The sequence below is a fragment of the Phodopus roborovskii genome, unplaced genomic scaffold, assembly GCF_943737965.1.
Source record: "Phodopus roborovskii unplaced genomic scaffold, PHOROB, whole genome shotgun sequence".
Taxonomy (NCBI): domain Eukaryota; kingdom Metazoa; phylum Chordata; class Mammalia; order Rodentia; family Cricetidae; genus Phodopus; species Phodopus roborovskii.
This window is the reverse complement of record NW_026126460.1, coordinates 18,536,105-18,554,083: the sequence shown is the minus strand read 5'-3', so window position 1 is coordinate 18,554,083 and position 17,979 is coordinate 18,536,105. Positions and strand designations below refer to the sequence as shown.

Genomic DNA, 17,979 nt, shown 5'->3' with positions numbered 1-17,979 from the left:
AGTCCTTTCTCATTTCTCCCTCTCATCTCTCCAGCATCACCAGAGAGGGGCTGGAAAGATGGCTCAGCAGTCCAGAGCACAGACGTACTTTTGCAGAGGACCTGAGCGCAGTTCCTAGCACCCACACGACAACTTGTAACTCCAGTTCCAGGGCACCCAATGTCCTCTTTGGTCTCTGCAGGCTCCTGGATTCACATGCACATATGGTGTATAGACAAACACATTTACACCTAATTAAAAAGGAAGAAAACTTTCACAAATCTGTAAGGCTAAATAGACTCAAACCTTTTCCTGGTTTGATGGGACAGAATTTCCCACACTACCAAAGACAGGACGTACATCCAGGGTCACACTTACCAAGTCATGGTTCAGGGGGGTGCATGACAGACTTCCAGGAACACAGCTAGCTCTCTCTCTCTCTGTGATTCGAAGACTGTTACAGGCACCCCTGGCCTTCAGCTGTCCTTGCTGGGAATGTTTAAAAGGGCACCTGACCCATGTGTGGTGTATCCCAGCACTCAGGAGGTAGAGGAAAGCTGATCTCTGAGTCTGAGGCCAGCCTGGTCTACCTAGAGAGTTCCACAGCAGTCAGAGGTACATAGTGAGGCCTTGTCTCAAAAGAGGGTCAGTAGGGGATTAGAGGGAACCTGGACATGAAGTCTGACTCTAGTGTTCAAATTATCAAGGGGAAGACCCCAAAGGCCCAATGTGAACCCCACCGATGGCCATCTCCTAGGCAGTGCCACCCATTTGGGGGGGGGTATGGACCATATTTAATTTTCAGCACTAAACATGTTTTTGCATATACTTAGCAGTGGTCCACAGGGGAATGAGGCCTTCATGCCTCCAGCATGCCATCCACCAATGAAATCCACCCATGACCATTTTCAGGGTGTTGACACAGGATGGTTGAGGCTATCAAGGAAAGAAAATAAGAACCTGGGAAAGAGATGCAGACAGAGGAAAGAAAATAAGCACTTTGCTTGGGAAAGTGAAACATCCAGATGTATAAAAGTTGACTTAGGCAGAGAAAAGATGGATTGTGAAATCCAGGAAAAAGCATTTTAGTGAAGCCTGTAAGTGAGGGCCAGTGGAATGACACAATTCTAATCACTGAGAATGAATTTCTCAAACCTTGGTTTTCTCCCCAGAGTTTTCCAATATGGCAGAGACAGGGATGAACAAAGGCCTTATCTTCATGAGAACACTGTTATCCCCAAGCTAACATGCTCACCTTCCCACCCTGTCAAATGAAAGCCACCAGAATATGGGCTAACGTGGCAGGGAAAATGTCTAAGAGAAAGAGAACTGGATCAGTCATTACTTGTGACTTTTCCAACTCACTTGGCAAAAACTGAAAACCACTGCGCCCTCTACATCATTTGTTATGGCTGCCGGCAGACCTGGTGAATGACATCTGAGCAGGGCTGAGAACCTCATCTGGGGCCATGCCAGGGCTCCATGAGTGTCTAATAGCCTCACAAGGATGCACTCCTCACTGACACACCAGGACAGGATGAGGTCTACTTTCCAGAAACTTCAATTTATGTGTATAATATACCAAAAAGAGTAAGACTTCACACAAGAAATAATATGGCAATCAAAAAATAATTACTTTTTATAAGTTTGGATAGGGTCTAAGTTTCTCCTTGTAATATATGTGGATGCAGTCACTCTGTAGAGACATGGGGTGATTTGCTCCTAAGCTGTCTGCTGAGATGATCGCCAGAGTTTCAGGTCCCCCTGAATGGCTTCCAGGATGCTCTCTCTGTCTGACCTCTCAGCAAGGTGGAGATGGCACTCTTGGATTCCCAACACGCCCATGGTCTACATCATGTCCAGCTGAAAATGAGAGCAACGTATTTTAGAAGGGAACCAGCTGCCCTCAGACCTGTGGCTGTGGTGAGAGGGTAATCAGAAGCTGTCCTGATAGCCACACATACCCATTTGGGTATTCTCTGCCAACTATTTTAGGACCTAAACACCAAACATTTCCTCATTCCAGCCCTAAACATTTCTCCACAAAAAGGCAGATAGCATACTATGAAGTCATCACTCCAGTTTTCATGTGAAGCTGAAGGGCATGGTTTCCCCAAACATGAATGATGGCTGCAAAAGCCCACATTGGCACAGCGTCCCAGGCACCCACAGTGAGTTGTGATGAGGTCAGGAAACTTCCGATGCCTGGCAGTCTGCTTGGTTTCTATTAAGCTAATTGAGAACACTGACGAAGTGGGCTTTTAAAGGGTGTTTGTATTTGTCAACCCACACAAACTGCACGTTACACTGCTTATTTTTGGTTAAGAACAATTTCAGTAAATTGTAACCATTTTCTACTGAAGAGACTAGCTTTCTTAGTTTGTTTTAGTTCTTCAGAGGAGAGGATTAATCCGAATGAACACTATAATTGAAACTGCAGAACTTAGGGATCCCCATTATGAAATTACCTATACGATTAAATTTGTGATGGTAATAATTAATTGGAATAGTAATAATTAACAGTGCAGGGAGCATCTGGTGTGTGTGAAATTAACACACAAATAAGAAACCAAGTCTACAATGATGGGTTTTGTGGCTATATTACAGCTTAGACAATTCTATCTTTAAATACCTGGTGCATATTAAAAGTACTTACTAAATCATCCACATCGCCACCTTCTTCAAATCCTGCTGCATCTTCTTTTGCCGTGTCTATGGGAGCCAGAAACTAGAAACAAGAAGTTGGTTATGATAATAAAATGATTACTTGTGTCTTTTCTGACAAAAAGGACAGGCAAACGGGGAAATTTCTGAGACACAGGAGCTCTTTCCTCTGTAAACAAGAGGGCTAGTTTTGAGGTTTGATAGTCCTTACTAACTCGTCACCAGAGAGAGTTCTGTGAGAAGGGGAAACATGGGTGCTTGGTAAAGAGGTAACGGGTTGATTGATGGTGTACACCTGGTGTCATTGCTTCCACGGGGTGTGTTGGCATGACCAGGGTAAAAAAAAAAAAATAGTAAGGCCCCACCCCCTTCTGTAAAACCAGCACCCCTTGGTCTCCTTTGAAAGGAGCAGAAGAACTAAGCAAGGTTATAACCATCTCTTCCTCAACCTAGCTGAGGGCAAATGTCAACAGAGAACAAAATGGTTGAGCTTGGGAGGCTGTTTAATCTTTCACGGAAATCCTGTTTGTGTTAGAAATGGTTAGAAAACAGACGGATGAGAACACTTTACATCAGTGTGCTAAGAGCTGGAGATTTGAAAGGCAGACACACTCGAAGGCTCTGTAAGGATCCAGGAGTAATATCAGATTTTTAAAGTACTGAGTGGCTCTGGAAATTATGTGAATAGCATTTCCCACCCTGCCCCTCAAGACAGAAAGCAGGGAACCTTTTCAGACTTCACAGCCTATGGCAACTGCAAGTAAAGGCGGGTGTGACTGAGGCCTACCTGCCCCAGCACAGGAGGAGGTGGACACTGCTTTCTGTTGTTATTCTGTGTGATGAGCAAGCGCCCTCCCATTCAACCCTGCCTCCATGCAACAATGAAAGCAAGTACTTACAGTTTTCTCACTTTCCAAACATGAAAACTGCTTTCCCCACGAATCCCTGTTATTTTTATGAATGATGGGAATGATCGCAACCCTGAAACCCAAGACCTACAATAATGATATCTCCTTATCAAGCCATAAGCCAGAGTCTCCCCCATTAAATATGAGGCTTCACACAGCATGTCCCGGAAGCATGCTCCTCTCGCACATGGGTAACAGAACTGTAAATGTGAGGCTGGTGTGCCTCACTGGCCCTGCTCTCAGCACTGGGACAGAAGCTATGACAGTCTGGGAACATCTCTCCCCTGGGCTTTTTCCCCTCACTTCTTGTTGATCTCCATCTTGACTGAGATTCTTTAAGGACACTATGGATCTTCCCATAGCTATTTGGTGACCCTCTACTAGATCCTGTGCAGAGTTGGGATCAAGGCTATCAGAGACAGAAAATCTGGGGCAGACAGTCTGAACAGAACGGTAGCGCAGTTTAGATATCACTGAGTCTATGTATTTACTCTGTGTGATATTAATAAAGATATCTGAGGGCCAACTGCAGATAAATAAAGTTTTTGCACATGGTCTCCTATGTCAGAGGTTAAAAATAAGTTAGGCTCGACTCCTGATTCTTTATAGTCGTCCTGATTATTACACTAAAATGATTATTTTTATACCTTGTCACTTCCACTCATTATCATTAACCAACACAGACATTTTTCCACATATCAGAAATATATAGTAAGACTTACCTAGTTAGGGTGGAAAGAATCAAAGATAGAGCTAGTTCTCGCTATATACCCCTGTGGGGCCACAAATAACCAGCACTTCCCAAAGAAATAACAAACTCCATGGGCTCCATGGCAATAGTCTACAACATTCGGCACTCTCGTACCTGAAACATGGTGGGTACTCCTTGATGAATCTAGAAAAACCCTAATGCACCCTGGCATTCATCCTCTAAACCCCAATTCCCACTGCCTCACCGCCTGCAAGGCCTCTTCATAGTGCAATTAAAGGGTAAATTAAGACAGGAGTGTCTGCACAGTATGGCCACCGAATCTATAATTAAACACGAATGGCACATCTCTGAGATGTGGTCAAATTCCTAGGAAGAGCAGAGCAGCAGAAAAAAAGAAAAAGAATTCCAGGGCAGCTAGGGCTGTTATACAGAGAAATCCTGTTTCAAGGGGAAAAAGAGGAGGAGGAAGGCAAGAAGGGAGAGAGAAAGAAGGAAGAAGGAAGAAAAGGAAGGAAGGAGGGAGGGAAGAAGGAAGAGAGGGAGGGAGGGAAGAAGGAAGAAAGGGAGAGAGGAGGGAGGGAGGAAGAGAGGAAAGGAGGGAGGGGAAAAGGAAGAGAGGGAGGGGGAGGGGGAAAAAGAAAAGAAAAAAAAGTCCTGAGTTTCCTTCTACTTCTGCTGAGTTCCTGGCAGATCTCCACATTCCTGCATAAAAAGGATTATGACTAAAGGCTGGGCTGCTGCCTTTTCCTCCCCAAAGCCCCAGGCTGATCTCTTCTGCAGATCGCTCCTCATCAGTTTCAACAGCAAGTAATTTGTTGTCTATGCAATGAGCAGTGGCCTGCTTTCTCAAATTCTCAGGTCACAGCAAAAATGTGTATGAGTCACTCCCATTTTTTGTCATTTTCCCCCCTTTGCAATATGCCCAAGTGGAGCAAAAACAGAATGGACACTTGGAAGACATGCTTCCTCAAACCACCATCATTTACTTGGGCTTACCACAAAGAGTCTCCTTACCTAAAGATCGTTATAAAATGAATCAACAGTACTACCTCTAAGTACACTAGATTCATTCAGAGAAATGGAATCAATAACCTTGCATAGGAACTGCCAGTTTTATCCCTCTTTAAGACCAAAATCTAACAATCAGATCCTTACCAACACCCACATTAAAAACAGAATGCTGCATGTGGTGGCTCACACATGATCTCGGAGGCGAAGCCAAGGGGATTGCTGCAGAGTTTGAAGCCACACAGGGTCTACACAGGGAGTGCCAGGTCAGCCTAGACCATAAAGTGAGATTTTGTATCAAACCCCCCAAGGCTTTTTCACTGGGCTGAGTTCAACACCATCAGATGACTACAGATTATGAAAAAAAGAAAAAAGAAAAAATCCCATCACGTTTGGACAGTAGCGGTAAAGCATGTGCAAAGCCCTGATCCAATCCCTGATACTAGAGCAGCAAAAAATTAAGAAAACAAACAAACTAAAGCCAGCTGTGGTAGTCAATCATGAGGTGAAGGAGAGGATTAGGAGTTCAAGGTCACCATCCACTACAAACTGAGTTGAAGTCAGTATGGGTTACATGAGCCCTGGTCTTAAACCAAAAAAATCAATCAAAAGGAACACAAGGCTGCCTAAAATGACATAATCTGGGGATTCTCGGATGCTACACAGGTTATTTCACTCATAAAGCAATGGAGTGCAGCAGAGAAACCTTGCAGCCTGGTGCGAAGAACACAGCCAGACCCTTGGCTCTGCTGGTTTCTGAGAGGCCCTGGACCAACTTACCACAAATTATTCCCAAACCCCACCCCCACCTGGTCCCCCACATCTCATGGGTTTGTTCATCTCAGATGAACTAGAGTAGGCAAAAAAGTTTATGTAAGTGTAAATGCTCTAATTACGGGGGTTATATCCAAAGTCTATCCAAGTATGTACAAGAATATCTTCATTTACAAATTCAAACTTTCCAAGCAAAGGAAATGCCTGTCATCAGGAGAAGGGTCAGATAATATAGTGCAGCAGATCCTAACCGGGACACGACACAGCTAGGACACAAAAAAGAACAGCAGGGATAGGAGACAGGAGGTTCTGCCTGGGAAGGTACCAGGGAACCTCTGGGTAGTAAACAGTCAGGCACGAGATGTAAGAATCCATCGAATCATATACACTTAATGTTTGTAGATGCTTATGACATGTATGATCTGCCTTAATAAAAAGTTTAAATGTAAAAATTACCAGGCTTCCTGAGTGGTGGTGTTGCACACCTTTAATCAAAGCACTGGGGGGGGGGGGGAGGCCACAGAGACAGGTGGGTCTCTGTGAGTTCAAGACCAGTTTGGTCTACATAGTGAGACCCCATTTTGATAAACACAAAGAAAAATAAGACAACAAAGTACTAAGCTTTAAATAAGCATTAGGTAATACTGTGAGAACACACACACACACACACACACACACACACACACACACACACACACACTCCCCCCGCCCCACCAACATTCAGAAAAACTACCTCAGTAATTTAAAGCAGAAATGAACAAAGGAAATGGTCCAACAGAGAAATGATTCTTTTCTTTTCTTTTCTTTTTTTAAGACTGGTCTTCCTGTACATGTTAGGCTGGCCTTGAGCTCAGGACCCTCCTACCTCAGCCTCATGAGGACTGAGATTACAGGCATGTATCACCATACCTAGAAAGGAAGTTATTTGGAGCCTTGCTCACTGGTTAAGAGCACTTGCGGCCCTTTCAGGGAACCTGGTTAATTTCACAGCTGTCTATAACCCCAGTTTCAGGGGATATGATGCCCTCTTCTGATTCGGAGGGCACTAGTCATGCACATGGTGCACATCTATACATGCAAGCAAAACACATAAAAATAAAAATAGCCAAAGAAACAACTTTTTGCTTTTTGTTTGTTTTGTTTTTTGGCAACCAAACCAAGGACCCTGGGCATGCTGGTCAAGGGTACTGCCACTGGGCTACACAGCACCCAAAGAAAAGATTCCTACACTTTGTCTTAGAATTCCTTATCTAAGTCCTAGAACAGGATTCCCAGCCAGTAACTTCCTATGAAAGACTACATTAAATACTAATGACAGGGGTAAGGTTCCCACTAGGACTAGAACAAGTTCAGCAGAAATATCAATGGGTCACAGAGACATTAAAATGAATTAGAGAGCAGTGTTTGCACCTAGACTTCCAAATGAAATGAGAGATGCCAGGAAACTTAAGTGCCTATCTAAATTTGTGGATGATTTCTTCTTTTTGACATGGGCAGTCCTCTGATCCCAGGTTGCAGGGTTATAGCCATGAAACACCACAGTTTTCTGTATGGAATACAGTTCCATGTCTGTACCAAGACAGACTTACCTTCATTTCTCAAAGAATGTAAAATCCATATACTTCTGAAACATCCTGGAGAGAAGTGACACCCTTTAAAGAGTTGTACAAAGCTATAATTTAATTTTCACTTCAAGGGAACATCCCTGGATAATTATTTCCTTTCAAATGCCAACATTTCATAGCAAGAATTAGAAGCTTGCTGATTTTTAAAAACTTATGACAAATATCCTGAAAGGATGTAGATGGCCTACAAGCTTGGCTCTATCTTTCTGGTTAGAGTCAAAGTTTCCTAAGTGGTTATTTGGGAAGGGACAAACCTATCAATGGATGACAATGGAAATGAATGCTCAGCACCTGGTCAAAAGGGTCTGCATGTCACCAACTGGTGAAATAGCCGAAACGTGTCACTCCTACCAAAACCACAAGGAGGGCTGCGGAGCTGGCTTGGCTGGTAAAAGTGCTTGTTGTACAAGCATGAGGACCCCGGTTCAATCCCCAGCACCCATGTAAGAGCATCGGGTGTGGCACTGAATGCCTGCAATTTCAGCACTGGAGAAGCAAAAATAGGAGGCTTCCAGTGGCTTGTTTGCCAGCCAGTCAAGCCAAATCTGTCAGCAGTATGCTGTGTGAAGAATGATTGAGTAAAACATCTAACATTGATCCCTGACCTCCATGCACACAACCCCACATGCACACACATACAAACACATGCACATATAGCAACAAAAAACAAACACAATGTAGGGGAAAGCCATGAGGAACCCATTTCCCAGAGCCAGAATCTAAGTCTGCATTTCTCTCCACTATCATCTATCTGCAGGTGCACTTTTCTTTCAAAAAAGAAAGAAAAGAAACAAAGAAAGAAACAAAGGAAGAAAGAAAGACCAACAGGTGCCATTTTAAAAATTGTTTTACTCTTTTAAGTATGCATATGGTGTATGTGTATACACAAACATGCACATCAGCGTGCAGGTGCATACATGCCACACTGTGCATGAGGAGGTCGGAGAACAATTCTACATGTCAGTTCTTGCCCTTCCAGCAGAAACCCATTTCGTTGTACTAAGCTTTGCCCACTAAGCATTCCTCAGGCCATAAAAAACGTGTTTAGTATAAAATTCGCTGATGTTAAGGCAGACACAAAGCATTATTTTGTACACCAGACACTGATAGGACACACTGTGGTGAACAACAGTTCAGGTGCTATTTTAAGGTCTTTAGGTCACTGTAAGCACCTCTTGGCAATGCCAGTTACTTGCTGAAATGAAGCCGATGGGGACAAGTGTGTTTTAGTAATTGGTGGTCAAAGGTTCCACTTACAAGACCATTCGTTCACTTAAGAATGATGGCCCAATGCAGTACGCAGAAACTAGCATTTTAATCTTATTGCTGCCACCACTAAGAGCTCACAGTGTAACTCCATGAAACCTTTCTTGGGATTAGCTTCCCAGTGGGAACAGGATGGTATTCCACTCTAGCCAGCTCTTAGCAAGTCACTGTGAAGATCACAGAGGGGTAATGGGAACCACTGGTTCTATGGTAAAAATGAATACAAATTTTATCCATTATTTCCTACTCTTACCTGAATACCATATGGATACATACATGGATATGCATGTTCTAAATGAATACGATACACTGTGGAAGTTCTTCATAAGTCAAAATAGCATCATACAAACACTTGGTGTAAATATTAAATTAAGGGCAACAAAGATAGCCCAGTGATTAAGAATACTTGCTGCATTTTTCATGAGTACTTGAGCTCAGATCCCAGCACCCATAAAAATAGCCAAGTGTTACAAGATCTACTACTGCAATAATGGCACACATGTCATGGTAATAACCAACCACTTTCTTAACAGATTTAAGGCCCACTCCATGAGATGGAACTCATAATGGACACTGCAAAAGTGGCCAAGAATCTAAAGCTAGATGGGTCATGGGTCTAGGGAAAAATCAATTACTATTTTGCTGAAGGAAAATAGCAATAAAGTGACCTCTAATGGAATAGTGCTGCACCCATAGATCAGTGCATGACTCAACCCTCATCAAAGGAGCGTCCTGCAGTGGAAGAGAACTAACACAAAGACCTACAACAGTACAGTGTGCAGTTGGAGTGAGAGAGATCGAAGCACTCAGTCCTAGTAAGATGATTCTAGCATACCCCTCCCCTTGAGGATCAGGGAAGAAAGATCATAAGACCTAGAGGTGACAGGTGACACCAAGGAGGCAGTGTCTTCTAGACACAACAGAGACTGTTACAACATGCACCAGTCTGCATAGGTTCAAGCCAGATAAAATCCCAGGGGAATTGTATACAAAGTCCAACCCCAACCAAGAAGCTATTTGCAATTGGTACCTGCTGGGAAAGTGACAATCAGTTTTCTTGAATGCAGTGCCACTCGATGTATCAACCACACTCCAGGTCAGGCTCCATGCCCAGGAGGAGCTGGCCAACTTAAAACAGACTCCGTGTTCTGGGGCTTCCTTTGTAGGCTCTTTTTTTTTGGGGGGGGTGTTTTGTTTTGGTTTTGTCTTATTGCTTCTTTTGATTTTCAGTTTTATTACTTTTTTTTGGAGAGGGGAGAGGGAAAGAATGAGTAGGGAGGTAGGGAAAATCTGTGAGGAGTTGGGGGAGTAGAAAGAACATGATCAAAATATACCATATGAAAAAAAAATTAATCAAAAACAATGAAAGCCAAGAGTGGCTACATGCACCTGTAACCACAGAGATGTGAGAGGTAGACATGGGAGGCTCGCTGGAGCTTGCTGGGTGTCAGCCTAGCTCCATGTTCAGTGAATGAGTCTGTAATGATTAGTTTTATTGTCAACCTGACACAACCTAGAATTACCTGGAAAAATCGTATCAATAATGGATTGTCTAGATCAGATTGGTCTGTGGGCAAATTGTTCTGCCTGCCTTAAAGGATATGGGAACACCCAGCCTGAAAGTGAGCAGAATCTTTCCTTGGTTTGGGAATGGGTAAGAACAGAGAAGGCTGGGCAAGTACTAAGCATATGTACATTTATTCCCTCTCTGCTCTTCATTGGTTAAGACTAGTTGCTTTAGGTACCTGCATTGACTTTCCTACAATGATGAACTGCACATGAAATTGTAAGCCAAATAAACCCTTTCTCCCCTAAGTTACTCTCTGTTAATGTATTTTATCACAGTAAAATTAATGATAGTCCCTGTCTCAAAGGAATATGGTGGAACATGACATAGCAGGACACCTGATACCCTCCTCTGGCCTCCCTGTGTACACAGGTACATGCACCCCCACATACACACACTATGTTCACACATGTACATATATACACACATACAAAATGTTAAACTTGGCCAGGTGGTGATGGCATATACCTTTAATACCAGCACTTGGGAGGCAGAAGCAGGCAGAGCTTTGATTTCAAGGCCAGTCTGATCTACAGAGCGAGTTCCAGGAAAGCCAGGACTAAACAGAGAAGCCCTATCTTGAAAAAGCAAAACAAATAAATAAACTGGTAGAAGCACTGAAAATGTAAAAGGAAAAAAAGAAAGAAAGGAACGGAGGGAGGGAGGGAGGGAGGGAGGAAGGAAGAAAAGGAAAGGAAGGATAGAACAAACATGGTGTTTTCTAGATGCAAAAGGGAGCCAGCATAGTTGATGTGCAATATGCTTTCACAGAGGAATTAAGATAATGCATATCAAAGTGCCTCTCACAGAACTGGTTCTCCACGGACTCAGCCGCATTTCTTGGCTTCTCATCTGACATAATGTGGAGTTTTTGCTGGTAGAGAAACACTGTCCACCGAGCAAGAACACACCAGGTAGCCAGTGACAGGAGAAGAATTTCTCCCACCTGTCACTCACTGCGCTACCTCCACTCAAAGATGGAGACATCACCAGTTATCTCAAACTACAACTGAAATTGGTTCTGGTGATATTAGAATCATCTAAGGATTCCACCTTATTCCCAGCAATTAGCTGACATTTCTCTCTAAAACTTAACTATGAGGCATTAAAAGTGCTGATGCATAGGATCTGTGCTCTTTAACCTGAAAGAAGCTATCACCCGTGCAATACGGATGAGTCTCACACAATCTGAAAGTGTTATCTCTTGTTGGATTCCTTCCCACACTACTCTGTTCACTGAGATATAACATTTTTGGCTAACATGTGCTACAGGGAGGAAAGCCTACCTTTTGAATATCAGCATTTCCCACTTCCTGAAGAAAAACTAGAATCATGTAGTCAATCTCACCTAGACGACAGATTTTTCATAATGCCTAATGACTAAAATTATACATAGTTACTGAATTTAGCAAGAGCTGACTGGCATAGCTTTACTCCGACTCTTCCAGGCCTGAAGTCCGGGGTTCCATCAAATGCTATCTGGATATTGCTGTGTTGGTGTTTTGTAGGTAAGAGAAACATTTATAAAACTGACTTTAAGAGAACACCCTTAGTCTGGAATTGGTGGCACATGCCTTTAATCCCAGCACTTGGGAGGCAGAGGCAGGCGGATCTCTGTGGATCTGAGGCCAGCCTGGTCTACAGAGCTAGTTCCAGGGCAAGTTCCAAAGCAATACAGAGAAACCCTGTCTTGGAGAGAGAGAGAGTGTGTGTCAAGGGTGTTCTCTCTCTCTCTCTCTCTCTCTCTCTCTCTCTCTCTCTCTCATGTGTGTTCTATATTGGTGATCCTTTAAAGACCCTTGATTGACACATTCCAATTATGGGAAAAATATTATTACAGCATTGTAAAGTGACAAATAGAAATAAAGCCAAACATTTGAGTGACATTCTCAAGTCCATGGCACTCAGTTCTGACTGTGGCAGAAGTGGCTACAGACCCTGCGGAGTACTGAGACGATATACACTGAGCATTCTTGTAAGCACCGTGGTCTTGCTTCCCAAGGGGAGGCCCATACCTGTTCTTTAACAAAAACTTTTGCAATGAGTGTGGGGTGGGAGTGGGAGGTGGGGGCAGGGCTCAGTTGGTGGAATGCTTCCTTTGCAAGTGATAGGCCCTGGGTTCAATTCCCAGCACTACATGCACTGGTGTGGTGAGGCAATCTCATTAGCTGGGAGATGGGGGCAGCAAGCTCATAATTCAAGGCCACTCCGAGGAGATGGCCCAGTGGGGGAAGCACTGCTGCACCAGTAAAGACCTGAGTTCGAATCCTTCAAACCCACGTGTTCCACAGTAAGAAGGACGTAGAGACAGCAAAGCCCCTGAAGCTTGTGCGCCAGCTACAATGTCACAGGCAGTGACAAGAAGAGATCCTGTCTCATATAGGGTGGGAGACGAAGGTGACACCCAAAGTTGTCCTCTAACTGCCACACCCAAGTCACAGCTTGAGTGTGCCTGCAGTCACATGAACACACACTTAGACAGATGCACTCGCGTTGGCTAACTCCTCTCTCAAATAATACTTGGTTCCTGTCTAATGTCTTTCTGAGTTGAAATTCATGGCGTTGTGAAGTCAGATAAACACTAAACCTCCCAGTATTGCCCCTGCCATTCCCTAAGAGGCTATTCTGAGTCTCCAGCCAGAGTTCTCCTTTACCATCCGTGGTTATGTCCAGTCTCTATCACAGCCCTGTGCCCCCAGAACTGACCATTTGATCTGGAGGTCAAGGTGCTGTCATTATCCAAGCCCAGTGACCACCCCATGGCAGCTAAGTCAACTGCCAGCTGCCAGGTGCCATGCTAGGGGGACTAGGTCAGCCAGTGGCTGAGACTGCAGCCGAGTGCTATAAACTATGTCCTCCGAGCTATTCAATTGAATTTCATAAAAATTTCATTATGGCCTCGATGTACAAAGAAGAATTACTGAGCTAAATAGCTACATATATTTGACTGACAGCTGAGTCAGATTTAATATTCAATACATCAAACAAGAGGGCCTTAGCCTAACGACTGTGCCAATCAAAAGCTCGTGGGTTCTGTATACTTGGGGGCTTTCACTAAGAATACCTGGCTATTCCCAGTGCTAGACTAGGAGAGTTTTTCTACCAGCTTGATATTATATTCACAAAAATAGCTTAAAACCTCAAACAAACCACTCCTGAGACCTGTCTCAAACCCTGAATCTCTGGAGTGGTTCCTATCTTTGTTTTTAGTGCTGGGGAACAAACCTAGTTCATGCTATTTTAGCCAATTTTTCTACCACTGAGCTACATCCCCCAGCCCTCACTGTTTAACCAGTATTTTTAAAAAGAGACGGGAAGGTGCAGCTAGCTGGCTCAGTGGGCCAGTGTGTTTGCCATTAAGTCTGACAACCTGAATTCAAACCCTGGAACCCACATGGACTAGGAGAGAACCAATTCCTGTAGTTGTATCTAAAATACACACCCGAGTACCACAAACCATGCACCATGGCACGTAGCTAACTCCAACACACACACACACACACACACACACAAATAAATTTAAATGTACTTTTAAAATATTTACGGTGGGGAAGGGGGGGGGAGACTGGTATTTCACAGCCTTAATTAGTATCTAGGCTAAGCAGGAGGGTTCAATAGTTCTGCAGCTGCTGGAACTGGGACTATGGGTAGATTCTAGAAACACAACCATGGAAAAATGAATGGACTGAATGTCTCTTCTAAGAATGCTGCAGCTGAGGGAGTGGGCTTGGCTGATAAGGAATAGGTGCACTGTGTTAGTAGCTTCCTCGTGGTGTAACTCATCTAAAGACAGGGAGGGAATTAGCTCTCTATACCTTTGTGGCTTCCTCAGTTGTGACAGAGCTTCCAGGGCCTTCATCCTTGGTGATCAAAGTAACTCCATCTAAAACACAAGGTGAAAAACAATGGAGATGCTTCTTAATATCAACCGTGGGCTTCCTAGTCCATGTGTGCACGTGCACATATACACAGAATGCATACACAGACACAGACACACACAAGCAACACATGCCCCGTGCACACAAACATGCATATGTACATACATGTACACCACACACATGAAAACAAAAAAGTAAAAAGGAAAATTATACGTATATTTTTAAGTAGCATCAATATCTGAAGAAAACAAGACCATCTTACCCTGAACAACTATTTCCCAGAAATGATTTAATTGCTTAATTTCCACTTTCTCTCGAAGGGCTTCAAGGAAACTGTTGAAGCGCTGCTCTTCTGAAAACTGGGGGTGGGCAAGAGTAAAAGAGACAAGTCAGAGCAAACACAAGCACAGCTCCAAACCAATGCTCTAGACTAGAATCCGTCAGAAACAAAATGCACTTTGGTAACCAGGAACCAGCAACTCAGACTACTCTGTTCTTTGGGAACCAGAAAGACTGATATCCATGGAAGGCGTGGAGCTGCTCAGAGCCAGAGATTTGGGCAGCTTAGAGCTTTGTTTTTAACTTTCAGTGCAGGCAATTTCAAACAAAATAACACTTTATTGAATGCTCATGCAGCTACTGATCATCTGACTTTAAGAACCTTTAATTTACCTAGTCTTTGTTTCTTTTTGTGATTAGCAGAGATTGATCACAGAACCTCATGCACACTGGTCCAGTGCTCTACCACTGAGCAAATTACTCCATCAGTTACTCAACCAATCTTGTTTTGTTTACAACCCTATCTCACATAGCTCTAGGAGTAATTTTAAAATAAAGTTCAGTCATATTATTTTAATTATAAATATTTCTGTATGTCACATCTAATATATATTATATATATTTTAAATTAAGAAACATGCTCATCTTGGTCCCTGGCTCCTTGGAACATCCCTATAATCCTGGCACTGGGGAAGTGGGGGCAAGGAAACGAGGGGTTCAAAGGCTGGCCTCAGCTGTACTGTGAGCTCTAAGCCAGTATAGACTCCTGAGACCATGTCAGTAGTCAGGGAGACTACTGAGAAGGGGGAAAGTGGAAAATACATGCCATTATACATCAGAAAATTTAAGAGGGCTGAAGGAGCAAAGAGCAACTTGATATTTTGTTTCTTTATATGAATTTCCTGTTGCTTTAAAAAAAACTAATTTTGTTGTTAAAGCAGGCTGCACTGAGATGGACTGATCTGTCTCCAATCTCTTGTTCCTCTTCCAAATGTTCTCATCTTAGTTGTAGGGATACAGATGGAACACAGAGCCTTGTCCACACTAGGCTACTGAGACAGACAGTCTACCCAAGTCCTAAGCAGCCCTGTTCCTGCTTAGCTTGCAAGACCAGACAAGACTGGGTGCCGTCAAGGTGATACAGCCAGAGTCTAGCTCTCTCTTTTCTCTAAGGCCCATGCTGCTTGCTGACATTCTCTGGGAGCTGTGGTGGCAACAAGGACAGAAGTTAGAAGCTCCACAAAGCCTGGGGTGGGGATTTTAAAGCAACACATTTTACTCCACCCCACTAGACAAAATCTATCTCTACTCAACTGAGCCATCCTTAATCTTCTCTTGATTCTACTTTTCCAAAATTGTGTTTGCTTGTTTGTTTTGTAGGGTATGTGGATCATCTACTTCTGATGACATTTTCTTATTTTCTTGTCACTCTTTGTATGAACCTAAATTATTCAAGTATTAATTTGTTCATTCAGCAAATATTTAATGAGCACCCACACAGAAACACTCTATGACTATGTCTACTTTAAAAATATAATTTCTATTTCAAACTGGCTCACTTCTTGTTCAGAGGAATACATGCCCAGAAATGACCCAGAAGGAATTTATAAGCATTTCCTTCCTTCCTTCCTTCCTTCCTTCCTTCCTTCCTCCCTTCCTTCCTTCCTTCTTTTCTTCCTTCCTCTTTCCCCCAAAACAGGGTTTCTCTGTGTAGCCCTGGCTGTCCTGGAACTTTCTTTGTAGACCAGGCTGACCTCCAATTTGGAGATCCATCTGCCTCTGTCTCCTAAGTACCTAAAGGCCTGTGACACCACCACCTGGCATTAGCATTTTCTAGAAGTTCCTAACAAAACAAAGAAAACCCACTTAAAACATTGGGAAATTGTTATTGTTTGTACGGTTCTTTGTTTCTTCTGGCATTCATATACCTATTCCTGTCTTTATAAAATCCTTCTCAACAATCAATTTTCCTAAAAGACTTAGCTTAGCCTTTATAATGACAGGGCTATCAGAGCTTACAATGGGACTTTCCACGGTCCTCTAAGTATGAGCATGTAGCCTGGACACTGGTGTCATAAAAAGCTAACCCTGAGGGATGAATACCCCAGCCCATTGCCAACTGCCTCCATTCCTCCTGAGTGATGACAATGACAGATGCAGTAAATTAAGTCGTTTCTACTCCTCTTGGCATACTGTACTGTTCACAGTAAGAATGATGCTTCCAAAGCCCAGGCTTCCTGCCGTGCTGCTTGTGTCTGCCCTTTGACAGCTGTTGGGGCAAAACATGGGTAAGTGCAGTTACCTGGATGGCCTCCTCCCGGAAAGCTTTGATGCACTCCATACTCTTCATAAAATACAGTGTTTCGTTGGTATCCAAAAACTGCTGGATGTGACTTATTAGCTGGAGACTTGCTGAATGTAAGACAATAAACATATTCTCTTAGATGTGAGGGATATTTGAGAAAACACAGTACAGTTGTTGGTACACAACTTGAAAGATGAACTCTTGTTCAAGAGCCTTGGAATACTAGCCAAGTTTCTCTAGGAAGGGATAAGATGCAAAATTCTACCTCAGAAGTCTAAAGAACTCTGATACTGGGCATGGTAGTGCACACCTTTAGTCCCAGTATTCAGGAGGCACAAGCAGATGGATTTATGTGAGTTAGAGGCCAGCATGGTCTACAAAGTGAATTCCAGGACAGCCGGGGCTACACAACGAAACCCCATCTCGAAAAACCAAAGAAAGAAAGAGAGAAAGAGGGGGAGGTTTGGTAAGGCGTTAAAGGAATGGTTCAGCAGTTAAGAGCCCACCTACTGCTCTTCCAGAGGCCAGGAGTTCTGTTCTCAACACTACACAGGGCAGCTCATAGATTCAGGGAAGCTGACACCCTCTTCTGGCTGCACACACTCTCACACAGACATATACAAACACATAATTAAAAATAATAAATCAGTCGGCGGTGGGGTGGGGTGCATGGCTTTAATCCCAGCACTCGGGAGGCAGGGCCAGCCTGATCTACAGAGCAAGTGCCAAGACAGGCACCAAAGCTTCACAGAGAAACCCTGTCTCAAAAAAGTAAAAATTAATAATAATAATGATAATGATAATAAATCTTTTGAAAAAAGGAAATTTGGTAAAAACTTAAAATTTTAAAGAGCTTAGAATTATAGCTAAGTATGTTTTCTGGGGTGTAGGATGTTTTGTAGTAGGATGTTTTGTTTTGTGTTTTTGTTCGTTTCATTTTAAATCTTGTCCTTGATTTTTTTTTTTTTTTTTTTTTTTTTTTATTTTGGACAATTCAAAACTAACTTTCCTAAT

At 43.2% G+C, this 17,979-nt stretch overlaps 1 protein-coding gene across 1 annotated transcript in view; it reads right to left on the bottom strand.

The window, feature by feature from the left end:
- Positions 1–1,600: 1,600 nt before the first annotated feature.
- Xrcc5 (X-ray repair cross complementing 5) overlaps positions 1,601–17,979 on the bottom strand; it is an 83,944-nt gene continuing 67,565 nt past the window's right edge. The window contains exons 17-21 of the mRNA XM_051190434.1: positions 16,963–17,072; positions 14,644–14,740; positions 14,319–14,386; positions 2,636–2,707; positions 1,601–1,842 (exon numbers count right to left, since the gene is read on the bottom strand). Coding sequence (XP_051046391.1) covers positions 1,828–1,842; positions 2,636–2,707; positions 14,319–14,386; positions 14,644–14,740; positions 16,963–17,072 — 362 coding nt within the window. The 3' untranslated portion in view covers positions 1,601–1,827. The remainder of the gene's footprint in view (positions 1,843–2,635; positions 2,708–14,318; positions 14,387–14,643; positions 14,741–16,962; positions 17,073–17,979) is intronic.